Raw genomic sequence first — 17,659 nt, forward strand, 5'->3', positions numbered from 1 at the left:
ATAAACTCAGTGTTTCTGACGTCAGTTTGTAGTCCCACCTAAACACCAAACATGGCGTCCTTTGAGGACAGTTGGTGGAGAAACACTGACATCTACCGTCCACCAGCTGTGACACACACACAAGTTACGAAACAGACATTAGCAGCCATTAAGGCGCTCACGTGTACAGCTGCGTTATGCAAACACTGGAGTTCCTGCTCTCAAACTGGAGAACTGAACACTGAACACACCACAGGTGAGCAGTGTGTATTAACTTCACTGATGCAGCTGAATGATTAAGTGTCGAGTCAAATCCTCCGCGTTGTGTTGTTTAATAAGAGTCGTCTTTTTTAGGGGGAGAAATGAAAAGCAGACCGACGAAGTCAGATGCATCTGAATCAAAGGCTAAAGTGAGGAAAAGAACCGCGGAGAGCTCTGCTCCAACTCTCTCCAAAAAACTACGAGACAAAAAAGATGGAGAAACATCCAAACAAGGTGTGCAGCCCTGACAGGACGGCGTCAGCACGGTGGCGTTGAACGTGAGCTGCTCTCGTCGTGACAGTTGATTTGGTTTGTGTGTCTTGCAGCGGGGCCTCCTCTCAAGTCTGCACGAGTCCAGAAGAGAAGCGGGTATGGAAGCATCCTGCACTACATCTACAAGAGCACTCTGGGACAAAGTCTGCACTCACAGATGAGACAGGTGAGACTGCTGGTCTTCACTCAGACTGTACAGAGGGACCCAGTACAGACACTCACAGTGTACATCAAAGTCTAATGCCATGGCTGTATGTTCTCCACATGCATTACTATGTAATGACTGCATCACTCTGTGCCAGTGTGCATGTTACATGTGCATCGTTTTCTGTTCTGTACGAGGAATATATTCATGGACTTGGAAGGGTGCAAAAAAAACACAGACATGTTACTGTTTTTAGATCGGCTGTGGTGCTTTTTTTCTTTGATGACATTTGTGATTTATGAATTGGCAACATGTAAGCACAAAGCTCAAAAAAGTAGATTTTGACTCAGAGCCTCAAGATCAGCATGTCTGCTGTGTTTTAATCCCCAAAACTACATTAGCACTATCCAGTTTATGAACAGCGAGCACAAAGATTTCTGTGGCCCCAGGGCTCGGTTGGTAACTCAACATTGTGTATATTAAAGCTATAGAAATGTACACCCCATGGAAGAAGACACAATCACTGGTACAAAGATGGATCATATTAGGCTAAAAACAAGTAGATATGCAAAATGCCTGACAACAAACTAAGCTCCAAAGAGGGAGTGTTCGTTCGTATTTGAACGTGTTTTGAAATAGTAAGAAAAGCTATTAACATATTTTACGTATTTTATTTCTTCATTTGAGTCATTATCATAGTAGCTACACTGGCAACTGTTCTTGAAAGTTTCAGAAAGTACATTTCATGGACGTAAAATACCCTTTTACACTGTAGTTGTGGATTATGTTATTATAACAGGCTCTTTAAAGGTGATTCAATTAAAAGCTCGAGTGATCACATAACACCTACCATCTACTGAATGTACTGAAGCCATAAAGACTTTTTCATAATGGACCCTCTTAACTTTGCCATGAAGTGTTGAAACCTGTTAGTTTATCTATTTTTATAAATCCTTGTATCCTCATCGTTACTTTGTTTTTCTCAGTTGTCATCTCATTCTTTCAATCCTGCGACTCATTACAACTTAAGAAGCTGTCTGTTACAACCAAAACAATTCCTCAGTTGTCAATCAGAAAACGAATGTCAGGCAATCATGTTAATTCATTGTTAAAGTCATTTATCAAGCAACATTTCTATAAAAAAAAAAAAGAAATATGCTGTTTCCAGCTTTTTCAATGTGAGGATTTGTCTCTTCAGTTTTCTACAACTGTAACTTGAAAATCAAGACATTTAAAGAGGTCACTTGCAGCTCTGAGAAAGTGTTATAGTCATTTTTCACAATATCTGGCATTTTATAGACAAAAAAGATTCATTTAGAAATGAAAATAGACTTCAAGCTCCCACATAGTTCCCACACTACAGAGCAGATTGCCTCTTGTTACCTGTTATCAGTCATCCGATGTGTTTAATGTATATTGGATCTCCATACATACGATATTTCCTTTGTATATCAGTTGTACATTTAACTCTGTCGCCTCTTCCAGTGTCTGCAGGAACCTTTTGTCCGCTCGCTGTCGTCCTATCATTTCCACAGTGCCATCAGCCCCTTCGACCGCAGGATCACCTGTCTGGAGTGGCATCCCACTCATCCCACCACTCTGGCTGTGGGGTCCAAAGGTGGTGACTTGTATTTGTGGGACTACAAGGTGCCCACGAAGGAAACTTTCATTCAAGGGGTGAGTTCCTGCGTGATGGTCTGTTTTTAGCTGTTTTACCAGATATTTGAATGGACGTCAGTACAAGGTGTAAATGATCAATTCTTTTCAATGATGCAACCATTTGAGGTTGTACTTCATTTCAAAACCGTGAAAATTAGATTTACTTGACAACACGCTGTTATTCTCTGCTTAGATGGGGGCTGGAGACTCAGTTACAGACATGAAGTTTAACCAGTTAAATCCCACTCAGCTGTTCACCTCGTCTATTGGGGGTACGACAGCACTTCGAGATTTCAGTGGGACAACTCTAACAGTGTTTGCCAGCACAGACACGCTGAAGTAAGACAAAGTCTGCTCGTTTTCTCTTAGCTGCAATCAAAAAGGCTTGTAGATTTCAGTCAGTCTAGCATCAGTCTTCTTACCAGGTGGCCCTTATTGGTTTAATGCTACACATAAGTGTGGCGGTGTAGTGCTGAACGGCCCTGTCATAGGCCTGCATTTGTGTTTGTGTGCACAGAGCGGAGCGGGAGATTTTATCGGAGGGATGAAGTTTTGCCCAATGGACCTTTCCAAAGTCTATGTGGCATCTGGTGCGGGCTCATTGACCATCCAGAGCTTTGAGGGCCGAACACCCACCGTTCTGTCCCGAACTCAAGACTGTGGCCACGATCACCACAATGTTTGGTGAGAAGACTGATGCTCGGCAAAGAGATGCTGTGATCTTATCAGTGTTATGCTGAAGTATAATGTTGGGTGTCTTAAAAAAAACAAACTCTTCTGTTTCAGAATTGTGATACTTATTAAAGATTACATTTAATTAACTCACATCCTATAGAGTATGTTTTAGATGTTCATCTTTAGATTTGTCCCAATATGGAGTTTTAGCTTCATCCCTGTTTCATTTTTCATCTGTTATATCCAGCGAATTCACTTTGTTTCTTACAGTTACTGGTACTGCTGCGTAGATGTGTCAGTAAGCCGACAGATGCTTGTGACAGGAGACAACGTGGGACAGCTCTTACTCCTCGGTTTAGACGGCCAAAAGGTTGGCATCCGTCCCCCAGTGAAGGAGACCATTAGTTAAATTCTACTTTATTTTAGAGAATTTCTCAGACAAGCAAATCATTTGACTGAATTTCATTGTTCTTTTGTTTTGATGTTGTAGATTTTCAGTGACAAGTTGCACAAAGCCAAAGTGACCCATGCGGAGTTCAACCCGCGCTGTGATTGGTTGTTGGCTACGGCCTCAGTTGACCACACGGTGAAGCTTTGGGACCTGAGAAACATCAAAGACAAGAAGAGCTTCCTCCATGAGATGCCTCACGAGCGAGCCGTCAACTCTGGTGACACTCTCACTCTCTTACTCATTCTGCAGTTTTACAAACATTGTGACTTTGAGAACTCTGATAGTCTACCACCCACGTTTCACGTTAATATAGATAATAAATAAAATTGTGTAGTAGTTAAAAGTGTCAGAGCTCTTAAAGAAAGTCTAGATTATTGTGGTAAAGCTGGTACTGTCGTCTCCTTGCAGCCTTTTTCAACCCATTGGACTGCTCCAAGTTGCTCACCACAGATCAATATGACCAGATCCGGGTCTACTCGTCCTCTGATTGGTCGAAGCCTCAGCATATCATCCAACATCCACACAGACAGTTTCAGCATCTCACACCCATCAAGGTTTGTTACTTCTCCAGATGTGTATTTATCCTTCTGTAGAAATGTCTCCTGACGGATCACGACTTCAAAAACACAACTAACAAACATAGTTCAGTCGCACAACCGGCATGAAAGCAAGATTCGGACATCATTACACATGACCAGAGTTAAGATCATAGGTTGCCAACCTTTTTTTGCACTACGGATCATTTTTATATTGACAATGTTGTTGCGCACTCCAAGGCACAATTAGACTGTGTCGCTTTTATTTTTCAATGAAATGAGCAGCATTTGAGTTCAGGATATCTCTGAGGAAAAACATGCAATTTCAGTAGCATTAGGTGTTGAGACTGGCAGGAAGATGTACAGTGAAATTACAGGTTCTTGTGACTAAAACACGTTTCATCTTATTGCCTTTCAGTACAAGTTAAAGAGTGTGCAGAGATGTTGAGGGCAACAGCCAAATGCATATGAGGCTGTGCCATCAGTATCAAAATTAGTATAAGAATCTGTAATATAAATAATGATAAGAAATAATATAAATATTCTCTAGTAATTTGTGGATAATAACGGAGCAGGTGGTATTTGAAGAGACATGTCGGTGGGAAGCAATATCTTGTCAGTGTGGCAGGATACCGATTACTGTTGTTATTTCTCTGCAGGCCACATGGCACCCTGTCTATGACCTAATTGTGGCGGGCCGCTACCCTGATGACCGGGTCTGCCCCGGAGATCAGAGGACCATCGACATCTTTGATTCCAACACAGCAGAGCTCGTGTGTCAGCTGCAGGATCCCACAGCTTCAGGGATCAAATCTGTGAGTATGTTTTAAAAAAAAAATTAAAAAAGACCTGAAAACTGCAGTTATTAACATATATTTATTTACAGATCAACAAATTCAGTCCAATGGGTGACGTGATTGGATCTGGAATGGGTGAGCTCTTTTAAAAGTACTTTATCGATACGTGTTTTCTGATGACTTGATTCAAACCAGTTCTGTGGGAGGAGTTCAAATCGTGTCTCTAAAGCTGCTCAATGTTCTCTCACAGGTGTAACGGTGCTGGTCTGGGACAGGAACGAGTCATTGATCAGTGATCGGCACAAAGAACAGGAGGAAACGTCGACCTCGGTGGACAGTTTGAGAGGCCAGAGGAGGAGTCAGCAGCGCTCCAGCAGGGACAGGAGAGGTCCTGCTGCGGATGCAAAGCTCAAGAAGAAACTGGCTTCTCTGGAGACCAAAACCAAGACCAAGACTGCGTGTACTAAACAAAAACAAGCACAGATGAGGAAGAAGTAAATTATATAATAGTGAGGATCTTGAAAATCCATGTGTATATTCCTTTGTTTACTGTTCGTCGTTGTTGTTGTCTCTTACTTCAGGGATTGTTTCGAATGTTTAAAAAAAGATGTTCTTTTATAAACCAGTTTAAAACTAGAGCTATTGTATGTTCTCACAAATGTTTTTCTATTGTACGATAATAAAATGTTTCATACATTATTGAGTCATTTGACAAATCTTTGACCATATGCATTATTATGAATACACATTACAGGAAGGTTTTCGGCAAGTGATTTATTGCTTACACCTCTATCTCGTACAGAATGGCAATATGTGTATCATGCATAGTTGAAGAGATAACTTTCACGCAGTTCATGGACCGTGACGTTTGCCAGCTGGAGGAGCACTCCACCCCAGGCCTCCTGTTCCTCCTGTCTCTCCTGGTGCCAGGCCTGGTTGGCAGAGTACACCATGCTCAGGACAAGACTCTGAAACTGATCCTGAGTCAGTGGCCTCCTCCTGTGACCTTCCAGTGCGATCACCATCTGCACCATGGACTGCTGACTTCTGGGGATGTTGTCGTTGATCTCAGACAGGAAAGCCCGCCCCGCCTTCATCGATGCCATCTCTTTGTCGAGCAGGACGATGTTGTTGTCCTGGTCCAGCTCTACCCCGCCCAGCAAGAACTGCATGCAGGAGAGGAAAAGAAATATCCATTACTTATTCTGCAAGTATGTGAAGATATTTAATGTATCTGCTCGTAGAATTTTGTGAACTCTAAAATGAAGACAGTACCTCAAACATCAGGTTTGCATCAGAGACTGAAGTTGGACCTGTGCCTGCAGCCACATCTAAAGTACAAAATACGGAAATTGAAGTGACATAATTGCAATGAGTCCCCACAGATAAACTGTCGCTGCCTGCATACAACAACACCTGTAATGCTGTTTTCTGCATATTGAACGGTGCATGCAGTATCATTATATAACAACCTGAAACTGTTAGAAGACCTTCTGTTTCTACTTACCTTGCAGCACTCGTTCAGAACAAAGCCACAAAATGACCTGAAGGCAGATTTTGAGTTGTATTTTCATATTCATTCTTCTCTTGATCTTTTACCGACAGATACACATCTCACCTCAGCTCTCCCTCGTCCACTTGTGTGACTCCAGGCAGACACAACGCAGCCTGAATACCGTGCATTTTTCCTCCTTGGAAAAAAGGGACCAAAAGCCAGATGGCTGTGAAGCAGAGCCGAGAGCAATACTTTTTAAAATCCTGTTTCCTCAGATCCACAGCATGCAGAACTTTGATCTAGCAGGACTTGAAGTTCACAGAGGCAACTAACCTTTTTCACCCTTTATTCTGCAAAATTCAAGTACAAACATTGAGCCATAACTTGAATGATACACTCACCCAGTATATTCATGTTGAACAATACAAAACAAAACATCCATGAAGTCATTTTGACCTTCATAAACTGAGATTTTGCTAGTAGATTTAGTTCATTCTTCCATTTGTCCATTCAGGTTGTTAACCTTTTAGTATTTGCGACTATGGATACATTTTTTAACCAATAAGATCCACAAAATCGAAATTGTTCTTCCTCTCTTCCAGGTGTTATAATCCTAATTATAACTTTTGTGCAAGAATTCTTTGGATGGATAAATGTCATCTCAGATTTTAAAGCTCATATGCTTGGCTCACTTAGGAATTGGATAGGACGACCATATAATATAACCTACATAACCTCATGCGGTTGATGAAGATTATATACAGTACATGCAGTAACAAAGGCATTGTTTTTATCACAACATACCCTGGAGTCACCAACTGTAACTGTCCAACCTACATTACTGAATCCCCTCCGTTTAAATTACTTATTTAGTATAATTAACAATCTCGTGAACTGAGTGTAGCGCAGCTTTATTTACATCTAGAAGAAAAGTAGAGTATTTCCAAGATGACAGCTGTAGTAACACAGCTCCACCACACGGAGGCAGTAGCACCAGTTGACACCAGCGAGTCACTTCATAGCTGACCGATGAAAAAGTTTATTTACTTCCGGTGAAGAGTTCAGCTGCTCCTGAATGATAAAGTAGTGGAGATAAAGGTAACCACGCTTGTTTACTAGTCTAGTTTAAAGCGTTGCTACTTGCTTGTCTCATTTACAGTGCTAATTATAACTGCACCTCCACGATATCACTGTTGGATTTTCCCTCGAGGGAACGTTAGCCTGCTAAGTTAGCTGCTGTGTGTGCTAAAGCTAGCTGATTTTAACCGTAAACACAACATAGCTAGCGTTAGCGTAGCATAGTCAATACATGTGAACAAATATATTAAATGTGAATATATCTATTTATATGTATTATATATATTTAAATGGGACATCACAAAACGGGATCTCGATGAAAAATGCCTTATTATTTAGCTTAATGGTAATATAACTAAGCTTTTGAGCAGCTGCTTCTGTGTTTTGGCACATTATAACGTTATGCTCTCAGTTGCTATTTAACATGATACGTCTAGGTAAAATGCAGTCCAATACAACAATCCTGCAATAATCCTGCCTTCATGTAGATTATGATGTTGAGTTTTTGTTAAAATTTTTCTGACAGGAATGCCAAAATATGTTAGACCTAATTGAGAAATAATGTGGCCATTAGTTTCTCCACTAGAGACTACTTATAAGTTTATTTTTCAACTGTAACATGTCTTGCAAGGCTTTTTCATATTAGACTGTATTAGTTTTAGTAAGACGTATCTTATAAACTGGCGACTGAGTGTAAATGGATGCTATGCTGTTGTGACTTTGTCAGGTGAGCTGCAACGATGGAGTCCAGCGAGGAGGGGGGCCTCAGTGTAGGGGGCTCTGTGGGAGAGGAGAACTACTTCCTGGGATACACCTTCACCGACCGCTCCCACTCCAGCCGGGTGGTGAAGAGCATCATGGACTTGTGTCTGGAGGACGGCCTGTTCGCTGACGTCACCATCACCGTGGACAGCAAAGAGTTTCACCTGCACCGGCTGGTGCTCTCGGCACAGAGCAGTTTCTTCCGCTCCATGTTCACCTCCAACCTCAAAGAGTCCCACAACCGCTCTATTGAACTGAAGGACGTCAGTGCCACTGTCTTTCAGCTGCTGGTTGACTACATCTACCACGGCACAATTAAACTGACGGTGGAGGAGCTGCAGGACACCTATGAGATGGCAGATATGTACCAGCTGACTGCGCTGTTTGAGGAATGCTCCCGCTTCCTCTCACGGACAGTAGAGGTCAAGAACTGCCTGCAGGTGATTCACTGTTTTTCACAAACAGCAGTTTCTGCAAATTCATCATAATTGTGTATTATCAGTTTTTTGACTACCTTTGTTTGCCCAGGTGATGTGGCTTGCAGACAGACACAGTGACCAGGAGTTGTATACTGCAGCCAAGCATTGTGCTAAAATCCACCTGACCCAGCTGCATCAGACTGAAGAATTTCTTAACCTGCCTCTCTGTCTGCTCTTGGACATCATCAAAGGTATTACCCATTGCTGTCCTATCTCTCTGTGCTATGACATCTGAAATTGTGTTTTTCCATTTACTGCCTGAACTGTATCACTTGCATTGCTGCAAGCCAAATCATACCTTTTTCCAAATAGTACCCTTCTTTTGGAAACTTTTATATATATTTACGTATGATATGATTATGAGCTAACACAGTCTTGAAACTTGCTTCAGATAGTTAATTCATCCTCATGAACTCAGTGTTTACTTTTGCTTGTCAAACTTGCTTCAGCATGCAATGGTCATATACATTTGACCTAAACTAAAACGCAAATTGTGTTAACTGTGGTGCGTTAAACATCTTAAACTGTGTTTACAGTTTCTACAAGGTTGATTTTCAAAGGGCACTGAAATAGCTGGTGGTTGAAAAACATGGAACGAAAAACAAAATCTTCAAAAAGCAATAGTATATTTGGAAATTATGTAATTATGTAAAAACACATCATTTGTAAGTATGAAAACATGCAAAAACAGTTATAGTCCTATAAACTTGAATATACATTTTTTGGGGCGTCCTGGTAGCTTGATGGTTAAGTGCAATTACTTTATAACCACAATGTCCCTGGCTTGAGTCTCACACTCTCCCCTCGTTTCCTGTCTGCCTCAACACCATTAACTTTCCCTTAAAGACAAAAATGCCCAAAAATATTTTATGAATGTGACTCACTAGGCTTTATGGTTTTGTGTTTGTTTGTGTTCAGATGGAGTTCCAAGCTCCCAGAATCCAACAGTGGCCATCGAGTCATGGATAAACCACAACAAAGTGGAGAGGGAGGAGTTTTCTTGTATCCTCCAAGAAAATCTCAAGGTAACATCCTTTCATCTAGAGCTGAAAAATATTGTTGAAGAGGGTCTCTTTTTATGTGTGTTGTGATTATTTATTTATGTCTTTATCTTGTACGTTTACAGGAAATCGGTGAGAACGTCCACATTTACCTGATTGGTAAAGAGGAGTCGCGGACTCACTCCCTGGCTGTGTCACTTCACTGTGATGAGGACGACGCGATCAGCGTGAGCGGCCAGAACAGTTTATGCCATCAGATCACGGCGGCCTGTAAACACGGAGGTGACCTGTATGTGGTGGGGGGGTCTATCCCTCGCCGCATGTGGAAGTGCAACATGCACACTATGGACTGGGAGCGTTGCGCCCCACTGCCCAGAGACCGCCTTCACCATACCATGGTCTCTGTCTGTACTGAGGACGCTATCTACTCACTAGGAGGAAAGACGCTGCAGGACACACTCTCTAACGCTGTCATCTACTACACAGTGAAGGACAACATGTGGACAGAGACCAGCCAGCTGGACACTGCAGTGTCCGGGGCTGCTGGCGTTAATCTGGGAGGTACCATCTACCTGCTCGGAGGGGAGGAGAACGACATGGACTTTTTTACTAAGCCATCTCGACTTATTCAGTGCTTTGACACTGCCTCCCAGAAGTGCCAGATCAAACCTTACATGCTGCCGTTCGCAGGCTGCATGCATGCTGCGGTCCACATGGACGTGATCTTCATCGTAGGAGAAGGAGATTCCCTGGTGTGCTACAACCCTCTGCTGGAGAGCTTCACCCGCCTGCGCTTCCCTGAGGTGTGGAGCTGCGTCCCTTCACTGTGGAAGGTGGCCAGCTGCAATGGCTGCATATACGTCTTCAGGGACAAATGTAAGAAAGGTGACGCGAACACGTTAAAGTTTAACCCGGCCACATCTGTCGTCTCCGTTATCAGAGGCATAAAAATCCTCCTCACAAACTGGCAGTTTGTTTTGGCCTAAACTGTCCTCTGGATGTTCACACCGTGGTCGTCCACACACTCGCCACAGAGAATCAGGGAAGACTTGTTGGATAACTTACCATGACTTCACTGTTCAGACATCCTGTGAGGAGACCTGCTCTAAATCTATTTACTCAGCTGGTTTCTGTGTCACTCATTCCGTTCTGACTTCACCTCCAGACCAGTAAAAACAGCACAGCGGTGTGTGTGTGTCACTTGTTGTATTACAGTGTGTCTCGTTGTGGATCCCTTAGCTGAGAAGTCAAACAATTCATTGTGATGCTGTAACCAGTGATGAACTAACATTGTTTCCTGTGCGCTGCTTGTTTATTGACACGCATGAACAACTTCAGTGTAGAAAAACTTTGCTGACCATAAAACATCCTCCAGTATATTGTATGTGAATACGTGTATCATGATGTTGTAGGCTAAATATCCTCAGATGTCAAATTTTAGGTCAGATGTGCATAAACATGATGTTTTCTAACTTTTCAATTTTTCACAGTTTCTTGTCTTAAGATTGTATTTTTTGATGTACATGTTCAAGTATTGTTAACGGATTTGTCAAATATATCGCTGTAGCTACGAGCTGTCGCTGTTTGTTTTGATATTTATGGCCCTGTAGCCATTATGCATGAACTGTCTATTACTATTAATACTATGTTTATTACGAGGGATTTAGGATCTTTCATTTGTGCAATTATACAGCAATGCATTTAGAAGTGGTGCACTTTGTTGCTGTGAAGCTATTGAAGGCTTTGCCTCAAAGACACAACTCCTAACAGCATTTATCTTTGGATTGGTAATGCGTTTTGTGAATGGCGAGGTGGTAAAGGTGCCTGTTTTGTCCTTGGGTGGGGGGGGGGTGAAGGAGAGAAAGCTACTACAGAGAGGCCAAAACCTTGATCCCATTGATGTGTTGCAGGAGGCTGTGCAGCTGAAACCCAAGCCCAGTAACATGTCAGACTTTGTGAACTATTCTAAGCATCAGTTGCTGACGCCAAGATGAGGGGTGGGGGTTTCTGGGGGCACATATGCGCCTCCATAAGAACTCCCAATAGGAACTGACGGCCACTACGAGCCCCATCTGACATGCAGTCCTGTAATGTTGGGCAATAAAGCTGTTTATAGCCCCCATATCACAGTTCACAGTCCCACATGTGAGAGTCTGGTCAGATCCATTTGTGGATGTGTGGTTTTAATGCTCCAGAGGTTTGCGGTGTAAAAATGTGTAGTCCGGCGTTTGGTCAGTGAGTGAGGGTTAGTGTGGAGGTAGATCGCTAGGAGCTGAAGTGACCTTGGGGCTGCTTGCTGAGGGCAGGACAGAATTCCTGAAGGGACACATGGTCTAGAGTGACAAGGCCATCTGCTGTAGCGCCAGCAGTAGGAGGAAGGTGGAGGGGGTTGGACACGGGGGTGCTGAGAATTCCTTTCGCTGGGGTGTGGAGGGAGTAGATATTCTGGGATATCGCTGCTCGCACTCCACCGGGAAACGTGTTTCTTTGGCATTTTTTAAGCGGAAATCGGAGGCAGAATTTTTGAACACTTGATGGTGAGAGGGGATCACTGCACGGTTAAATGGGGAAGGTATTTCTCCGTCCCTCCAGCTCTCCACAAAGCGACTGGCGATAATGGTCTTGGTGTGTTGCCGTTTTACTTTGGTGGATCCAGTTTCCTCTCCATCTCAGCACAGCCGGAGCTGAGAGAGCGGGACCTGGTAGGCCTTCTGGCACCGACCTCTCAGGGGGATCGTCTTCAAGGGATCTTCTTTGGAGTTGTGCTGTGCATGGCAAGGATCTACTTTTTTGGTGCCTCACTGAAATTGCATGGCCTAAACGAATGAATATTTTTATGAGGCGCCTTGCACCAGAGATGGGCCAGGACCAAACCAAGCAGCAGATAGAGAAGGGCCTGAAGTTGTATCAGTCCAATCAGACGGACAAAGCCCTGCATGTCTGGACGAAAGTGCTGGAGAAGACCTCGGATCCTGGAGGGAAGTTTCGGGTGTTGGGGTGCCTGATCACAGCTCACTCAGAGATGGGAAAATATAAAGATATGCTCAAAGTAAGCCTCCCAAAGAACAGAATGCTACTTACAATAACTTAATACAACATTGTTAACCGAATGACATATAATCAGTATATATTGATGAGTACTCTCTTTAAAGGTTTAATTTTGGGAACATGTATCTAAGCAATGTGACTTTTTTTCCCCTTGTATGAAAAGTTTTCCTTTATTAATATTCCTACTCTCAGCAGCTGTGTTGTCTTTTGGTTTAGATCATTTGTGTTATATTGTGAATTTCTCACATTTTTAATAGTGTGATCATATTTTGTGTTATGCAACCAGCAGTAGTGTGAGTGTGTGTGTGTGAATATCACCGCATATCTCAGCAGTTTTATATGTCATCATGCTCAGGACTGGTACAGTTCATGCTGTCGTGGCATTTTAACATTTGCACCAATGTCCGAGTGGTTGTTGAATGAGAAGAGGTCAAAAGTCTCCCTCTTGGTTCCATTTACAGTGATCTTGAGAAGCATGGGTTAATTTGTGGCTTCCACACGATGCAGAGTAAATAAGTGCCCTGCAACCCGAGTATCAGTGTGGGGTGTCTTGTTGACATGATCATCTTTACTCAAGCAGCACCCACTCTCTTTCAGCCGGCTTTAATGAGGTCATTATAAAGTTCAGGCCTTATAGCTCTGAATAAATGCATCATATAAAGACTCTTATTATTCACAATTTTCAAGTTTTCCATCACCTTACACTGTCTGTGCAGTACGCTCTAGATCAAATCGACACGGCCAGAGAAATGGAGGACCCAGACTACCTGACAGAGGGCTACCTGAACTTGGCGCGCAGCAACGAGAAGCTGTGCGACTTCCAGAAAACGGTGTCCTACTGTAAGACCTGCTTAAACATGCAGGGTACCACTGTCAGCCTGCAGCTCAACGGCCAGGTATGTCTTAGCATGGGCAACGCCTTCCTGGGCCTCAGCGTCTTCCAGAAAGCCTTGGAGAGCTACGAGAAGGCCCTGCGCTACGCACACAACAACGACGACAAGATGCTGGAGTGCAGAGTCTGCTGCAGTCTGGGGAACATCTATGTCCAGCTGAAGGTACTTTTATATAAAACGAAAGACTGTTCTGAGTCTAGCTGAAAGCTTTTTAATGTGTGCTACACTGCAAATACTACATCCTAGTCTTTGCTCAGCATTACCTTTTGACTAATTGTGTTCTTGTATGAGATATTATAGGTAATGAGTCTGAAAAAGAACCTTTCTGAGCTGTAAACAAAATCTAAAATACTTCTCAGGTATTTTATTTGGGTAAAACATTTATCAGATTGCACGTGTGACTTGATGGTGCAATCAATATTGATGTTGCCAACACATTTGCAGAGTATGATAACACTGCAGAGCATCCAAGTTAACATCATCAATGGTTAGCTCATGTAGTACTGGGCATTGCAAAACAAGGGCGGAGGGTGTAGGCTGGCTGGCGGAGGGCTTATGTAGTACCCTTGACATCAGAGATTTGTAAGAGTAATCCCTCGGCTTCCCAGGGAGGATTGGTTTCAATGGGATTGTGATGATGGCATTTGAAGAATGCACTCATATGTCATGTTATTTTATGAAAGAAAACCTCTAATATGCCTGTTAATAATACTCAGTTTCTAAAAGATTCTTTGTTTGAACACTGTCAAATGTTGAAGGGGATTACAAACCAAAAAGGCCATGTCAGTAGTATCTAAATTGGATATTTGACCAAGACACTGCCATTTGTGGGCAATAATTGGACACCAGAGGCCTTACTCATCAATAACCTCTGTCAACAGGACTATGAGAAAGCCCTGTTCTTCCCCTGCAAAGCAGCCGAGCTCGTCAACGACTACGGCAAGGGCTGGAGCCTCAAGTATCGAGCCATGAGCCAGTACCACATGGCTGTCGCCTACAGGAAACTGGAGCGCCTCCCAGACGCCATGGAGTGCTGTGAGGTATTGTTTCATGACTGGATTCATCCCACAGAGACAAACCTGCATAACTTTGTGGAGAATGTCACAGTTTTTGTTTCCTCACAAAGTTGCTAACCCCCCGGTGCCTTTGGCTGTTCTGATGTTCTGATGTCGGAGCTGCAGAAACAGTAGATGTTGTGCTGCCGACAGGTGCAAGCGCCAGTTGGTCTGTTGTACCAGGACCTCGACAAAAATATGCTCACAGAGGCGCTGGTTTAAAGTGTTAATGAAGAGGGTGGCTTTAGTCCTCCCTCTGTTCTAATTGTGTACTGAGGGTGAAAAATAACTTGATGTCATTGCCTTGGAGTGCAAAAGTATAGTAACAAGACAGCAGGAAGCATTTCAGATTTATTACATTTGCCTAAACGCACTTGGACAAACAATTTACCCATCTCGTCATATTTAGAATACCAGAGTACAAGAGGAGTCCTAAAGGTGAAACAACAACGTCTCATGTTCTGCATCACTTCTCAAGGCTGGTTTATTTGAAAATATACTGAAACTGCTAAATAAAACAACCGCACGCCATTTGTAAAAGTAGTTCAATTAAATATGGCCGTCAGTTGCAGGATTCACACGTCTTTTCATTATAAACAATTCACTGCTGAATGCTGTCTTCCAAAGAATTTGCTTTTCATTCTGCTGATAATAAACCTGACTTACTTGAAAGTCCAATTTTCCTAAAAATTTACAAATGATCCAGAATGATTTTCCATAATTCCCCATCATTAGATTTCAGCAGAGCTTTGGTATCACAGGTGAGGCGGTCAGACAAACTCCTTTATCATCTTAAAACCTCTGTTTGCACTTCAACAGGAATCCATGAAGATTGCTCTGCAGCATGGCGACCGTCCTCTGCAGGCACTGTGCTTACTAAACTTTGCAGACATACACCGCTGCAGGCATGACGCTGATGTAAGGTGCCACCATTTGTGCAGACCTGTTGGGTTTAATGATGAGATTTTATCTTTGGTTTATATATTTTTTTGGTGCTTTCTCACTGAAATTATTAAACGTTTTTCTCTCTAACTGTTTATTCCTCCAACATCTATATGCTGAGCTTTATTTCGGTTTTTCTCTTCATCCATCCAGAAAGCATTCCCTCGCTACGAGTCTGCACTGGGTATCATGACTGAGATCGGAAACCGTCTTGGACAAACACAGGTCTACCTGGGAGTTTCAAAGTGTTGGCTTCTGCAGAAAGAATTCGACAAGGTAAGTAATTATATATAAATCTCACAAACGCAAAATATGACTGACACAACTGTAAAATGACACACCCTCTCTCACTTTACTTTCCAGGCTCTTGATTCTTTGCAGCGAGCACAGGAGTTGGCAGATGGGATGGGAAACAAGGTAACTGATGTTCCTTACGCAGGACTAATCACACAGGTTGAGCTGCAACGATTAGTCGATTAATCGACAAGCTGACTGAGAGGAAATGAATCATCTAATAATCGTTTTTGTCATTTTTTAAGCAAAAACGCCCAAACATTTACTCAAAGATTTCTTTGTCACACGATTGTAAAGAGAATATCTTTGAGCTTTTGACTGCTGGTCGGTCAAAACAAGACATTTGAAGACATCAGCTTTGACTATTTTCTGACATTTTATAGACAAAACGATGACTTGAGGAAATAATTGGCAAATGAATCAAAAGTAATCATTCGTTGCAGCCCGAGTTGTATAAATCCTGGTATGCTGGTATGATAGTACACACACACACACACACACACACACACACACACACACAAAGAGTCTACGTGTCACATTGACGGCCTTCTTCTGATATGTATCTTCAGTTGTGTACACTGAAGGTACACTGCCTGAGTGAGGGGATTTATCGAAGCCGGGGGCAGCAGGAGGAGCTCAGAGAGCAGGTGGTGAAGTTCCTGCAGTGTGTCGAGGAGCTGGAGCTCTACTGCGGCATGTGTGGAGAGTCCATCGGGGACAGGGACCAAAAACTGCAGGCCTTACCCTGTTCCCACATTTTCCATCTCAAGTGAGTAGCACAGCGTACCAGAGTGTGATTTTGATGTTGATACATGGCGTTGCCTCCAAAAGAAGTATCCGAGGTGATATACTTTATTAAAGAGGTACTTTAATGTGTGTATTTCTTTATTTTAACCGTCAGCAGGCCAACAGATGAAGCTGTTGACACGCGGCTGTTTTATCCTTTCAGGTGTCTGCAGACAAACGGGACAAAGGGCTGTCCTAAATGTTTCAAGTCCTCCATGAAGCCTGGATTCGTGTGATTGTGCGACTGTGTTTGTGCGTCGGATCTGCAGACACAGCGTGAAGCCTCGCAGGCTCCTGACTGATCTGAGAGAAGCAGGCAGCCTCAGGATGTGCTGAAGATGTCTGAGGAGTAATAATTCATTGCTCTGCGCAGAGGATGCTGAACTGAACCCTGAGTGTCGCAGAGTGTGTGGCGGCTCTGAGGACACAATCAAGACATCCATCTTACTGGCAGACATCAGTCTGTGAGTTGCAGCTAACTGAGGAGGTATAACCGACAGTGTTACATTTCATTATAAGCTGAAGAAGAAAGAGCCGACTTTGTCTCTGACGACTGGCCATTTGTTGCAGAATTGAAATCTAGAGGAATATGGACCGTCCACAGAGCATTTATAACGTGTATTTGCTATTTTATGCATTAGAATTGTTTAGTGAAATCAAGATGAAATGATCTTCAGTGATCTGAGTCACAGGGTTTGTTGTTCATATTCTGATTTTACCTTTTACACAACATCCACTTGTTCTTTACTCAACAGTTTTTTGATTTTTTTTTTTTTACCAGAACACAGCCATTTCTGAATTTAACTGATTTCATACATGGTATATTTATTATTGTATTCATGTACATACTATTCTCATGTTAATTTGTTTTGAAAGTTTGATTTATTTGAGGTGTTTCGTAAAAACCTAAAATGAACTAAAAATCTCTTAACCATTCAAAAACTAGTATGTCTTTACAAAACAGGAACACGCAGCTTTTCTTTTTTCTTCCTTATTCACAGAGACTAAGGAGCAGGATCAACACACATTGTGTTCATAGAAATTCCTTTTC

At 42.6% G+C, this 17,659-nt stretch overlaps 4 protein-coding genes across 5 annotated transcripts; 3 read left to right on the top strand and 1 right to left on the bottom strand.

The window, feature by feature from the left end:
• Window positions 1-164: 164 nt before the first annotated feature.
• ddb2 (damage-specific DNA binding protein 2) lies at window positions 165-5,439 on the top strand. Its single transcript, XM_070907623.1, has 11 exons — window positions 165-235; window positions 334-474; window positions 567-679; window positions 2,144-2,335; window positions 2,835-3,001; window positions 3,263-3,362; window positions 3,483-3,660; window positions 3,852-3,997; window positions 4,639-4,794; window positions 4,866-4,911; window positions 5,027-5,439. The coding sequence occupies exons 2-11, from the start codon at window positions 342-344 to the stop codon at window positions 5,272-5,274; spliced, it is 1,479 nt and encodes a 492-aa protein (XP_070763724.1). The 5' UTR covers window positions 165-235; window positions 334-341; the 3' UTR covers window positions 5,275-5,439.
• Window positions 5,440-5,545: 106 nt separating this feature from the next.
• Window positions 5,546-6,409, bottom strand: LOC139287117 (protein FAM180A). The gene is made up of 3 exons (XM_070908103.1): window positions 6,284-6,409; window positions 6,052-6,107; window positions 5,546-5,942 (listed from the first exon to the last, which is right to left on the bottom strand). The coding sequence occupies exons 1-3, from the start codon at window positions 6,354-6,356 to the stop codon at window positions 5,595-5,597; spliced, it is 477 nt and encodes a 158-aa protein (XP_070764204.1). The 5' UTR covers window positions 6,357-6,409; the 3' UTR covers window positions 5,546-5,594.
• Window positions 6,410-8,088: 1,679 nt separating this feature from the next.
• On the top strand, window positions 8,089-11,071 carry kbtbd4 (kelch repeat and BTB (POZ) domain containing 4). The gene is made up of 4 exons (XM_070907863.1): window positions 8,089-8,550; window positions 8,639-8,780; window positions 9,508-9,614; window positions 9,716-11,071. Exons 1-4 carry the CDS (start codon window positions 8,089-8,091, stop codon window positions 10,574-10,576), a joined length of 1,572 nt encoding a protein of 523 aa, XP_070763964.1. The 3' UTR covers window positions 10,577-11,071.
• A 1,343-nt stretch (window positions 11,072-12,414) lies between these two features.
• rapsn (receptor-associated protein of the synapse, 43kD) lies at window positions 12,415-16,844 on the top strand. Of its 2 annotated transcripts, XM_070908076.1 has the most exons (8): window positions 12,415-12,639; window positions 13,355-13,693; window positions 14,413-14,571; window positions 15,406-15,504; window positions 15,682-15,804; window positions 15,892-15,945; window positions 16,392-16,591; window positions 16,772-16,844. In XM_070908076.1, the coding sequence occupies exons 1-8, from the start codon at window positions 12,415-12,417 to the stop codon at window positions 16,842-16,844; spliced, it is 1,272 nt and encodes a 423-aa protein (XP_070764177.1). The 2 variants fall into 2 exon arrangements, with proteins under 2 accessions (XP_070764177.1, XP_070764178.1); XM_070908077.1 differs by lacking the exons at window positions 15,682-15,804; window positions 15,892-15,945 and having other exon boundaries at window positions 12,448-12,639.
• The last annotated feature ends 815 nt before the right edge of the window (window positions 16,845-17,659 follow it).

Source organism: Enoplosus armatus, chromosome 6, assembly GCF_043641665.1.
Source record: "Enoplosus armatus isolate fEnoArm2 chromosome 6, fEnoArm2.hap1, whole genome shotgun sequence".
Classification (NCBI taxonomy): domain Eukaryota; kingdom Metazoa; phylum Chordata; class Actinopteri; order Centrarchiformes; family Enoplosidae; genus Enoplosus; species Enoplosus armatus.

What these genes read in the sequence shown, in the direction of transcription:
- ddb2 (XM_070907623.1), top strand. Translation starts at nt 342, where the DNA reads ATGAAAAGCAGACCGACGAAGTCAGATGCATCTGAATCAAAGGCTAAA. An exon ending in TGCACTCACAGATGAGACAG is followed by an intron (nt 680 to 2,143) that starts GTGAGACTGCTG and finishes CGCCTCTTCCAG; the next exon opens with TGTCTGCAGGAACCTTTTGT. An exon ending in AGCATCTCACACCCATCAAG is followed by an intron (nt 3,998 to 4,638) that starts GTTTGTTACTTC and finishes ATTTCTCTGCAG; the next exon opens with GCCACATGGCACCCTGTCTA.
- LOC139287117 (XM_070908103.1), bottom strand. Translation starts at nt 6,356, where the DNA reads ATGAATATGAAAATACAACTCAAAATCTGCCTTCAGGTCATTTTGTGG. An exon ending in TTCTGAACGAGTGCTGCAAG is followed by an intron (nt 6,108 to 6,283) that starts GTAAGTAGAAAC and finishes TTTGTACTTTAG; the next exon opens with ATGTGGCTGCAGGCACAGGT. An exon ending in ATGCAAACCTGATGTTTGAG is followed by an intron (nt 5,943 to 6,051) that starts GTACTGTCTTCA and finishes TCCTGCATGCAG; the next exon opens with TTCTTGCTGGGCGGGGTAGA.
- kbtbd4 (XM_070907863.1), top strand. Translation starts at nt 8,089, where the DNA reads ATGGAGTCCAGCGAGGAGGGGGGCCTCAGTGTAGGGGGCTCTGTGGGA. An exon ending in AGGTCAAGAACTGCCTGCAG is followed by an intron (nt 8,551 to 8,638) that starts GTGATTCACTGT and finishes TTGTTTGCCCAG; the next exon opens with GTGATGTGGCTTGCAGACAG. An exon ending in TCCTCCAAGAAAATCTCAAG is followed by an intron (nt 9,615 to 9,715) that starts GTAACATCCTTT and finishes GTACGTTTACAG; the next exon opens with GAAATCGGTGAGAACGTCCA.
- rapsn (XM_070908076.1), top strand. Translation starts at nt 12,415, where the DNA reads ATGAATATTTTTATGAGGCGCCTTGCACCAGAGATGGGCCAGGACCAA. An exon ending in CAGATGGGATGGGAAACAAG is followed by an intron (nt 15,946 to 16,391) that starts GTAACTGATGTT and finishes ATGTATCTTCAG; the next exon opens with TTGTGTACACTGAAGGTACA. An exon ending in TCCCACATTTTCCATCTCAA is followed by an intron (nt 16,592 to 16,771) that starts GTGAGTAGCACA and finishes TTATCCTTTCAG; the next exon opens with GTGTCTGCAGACAAACGGGA.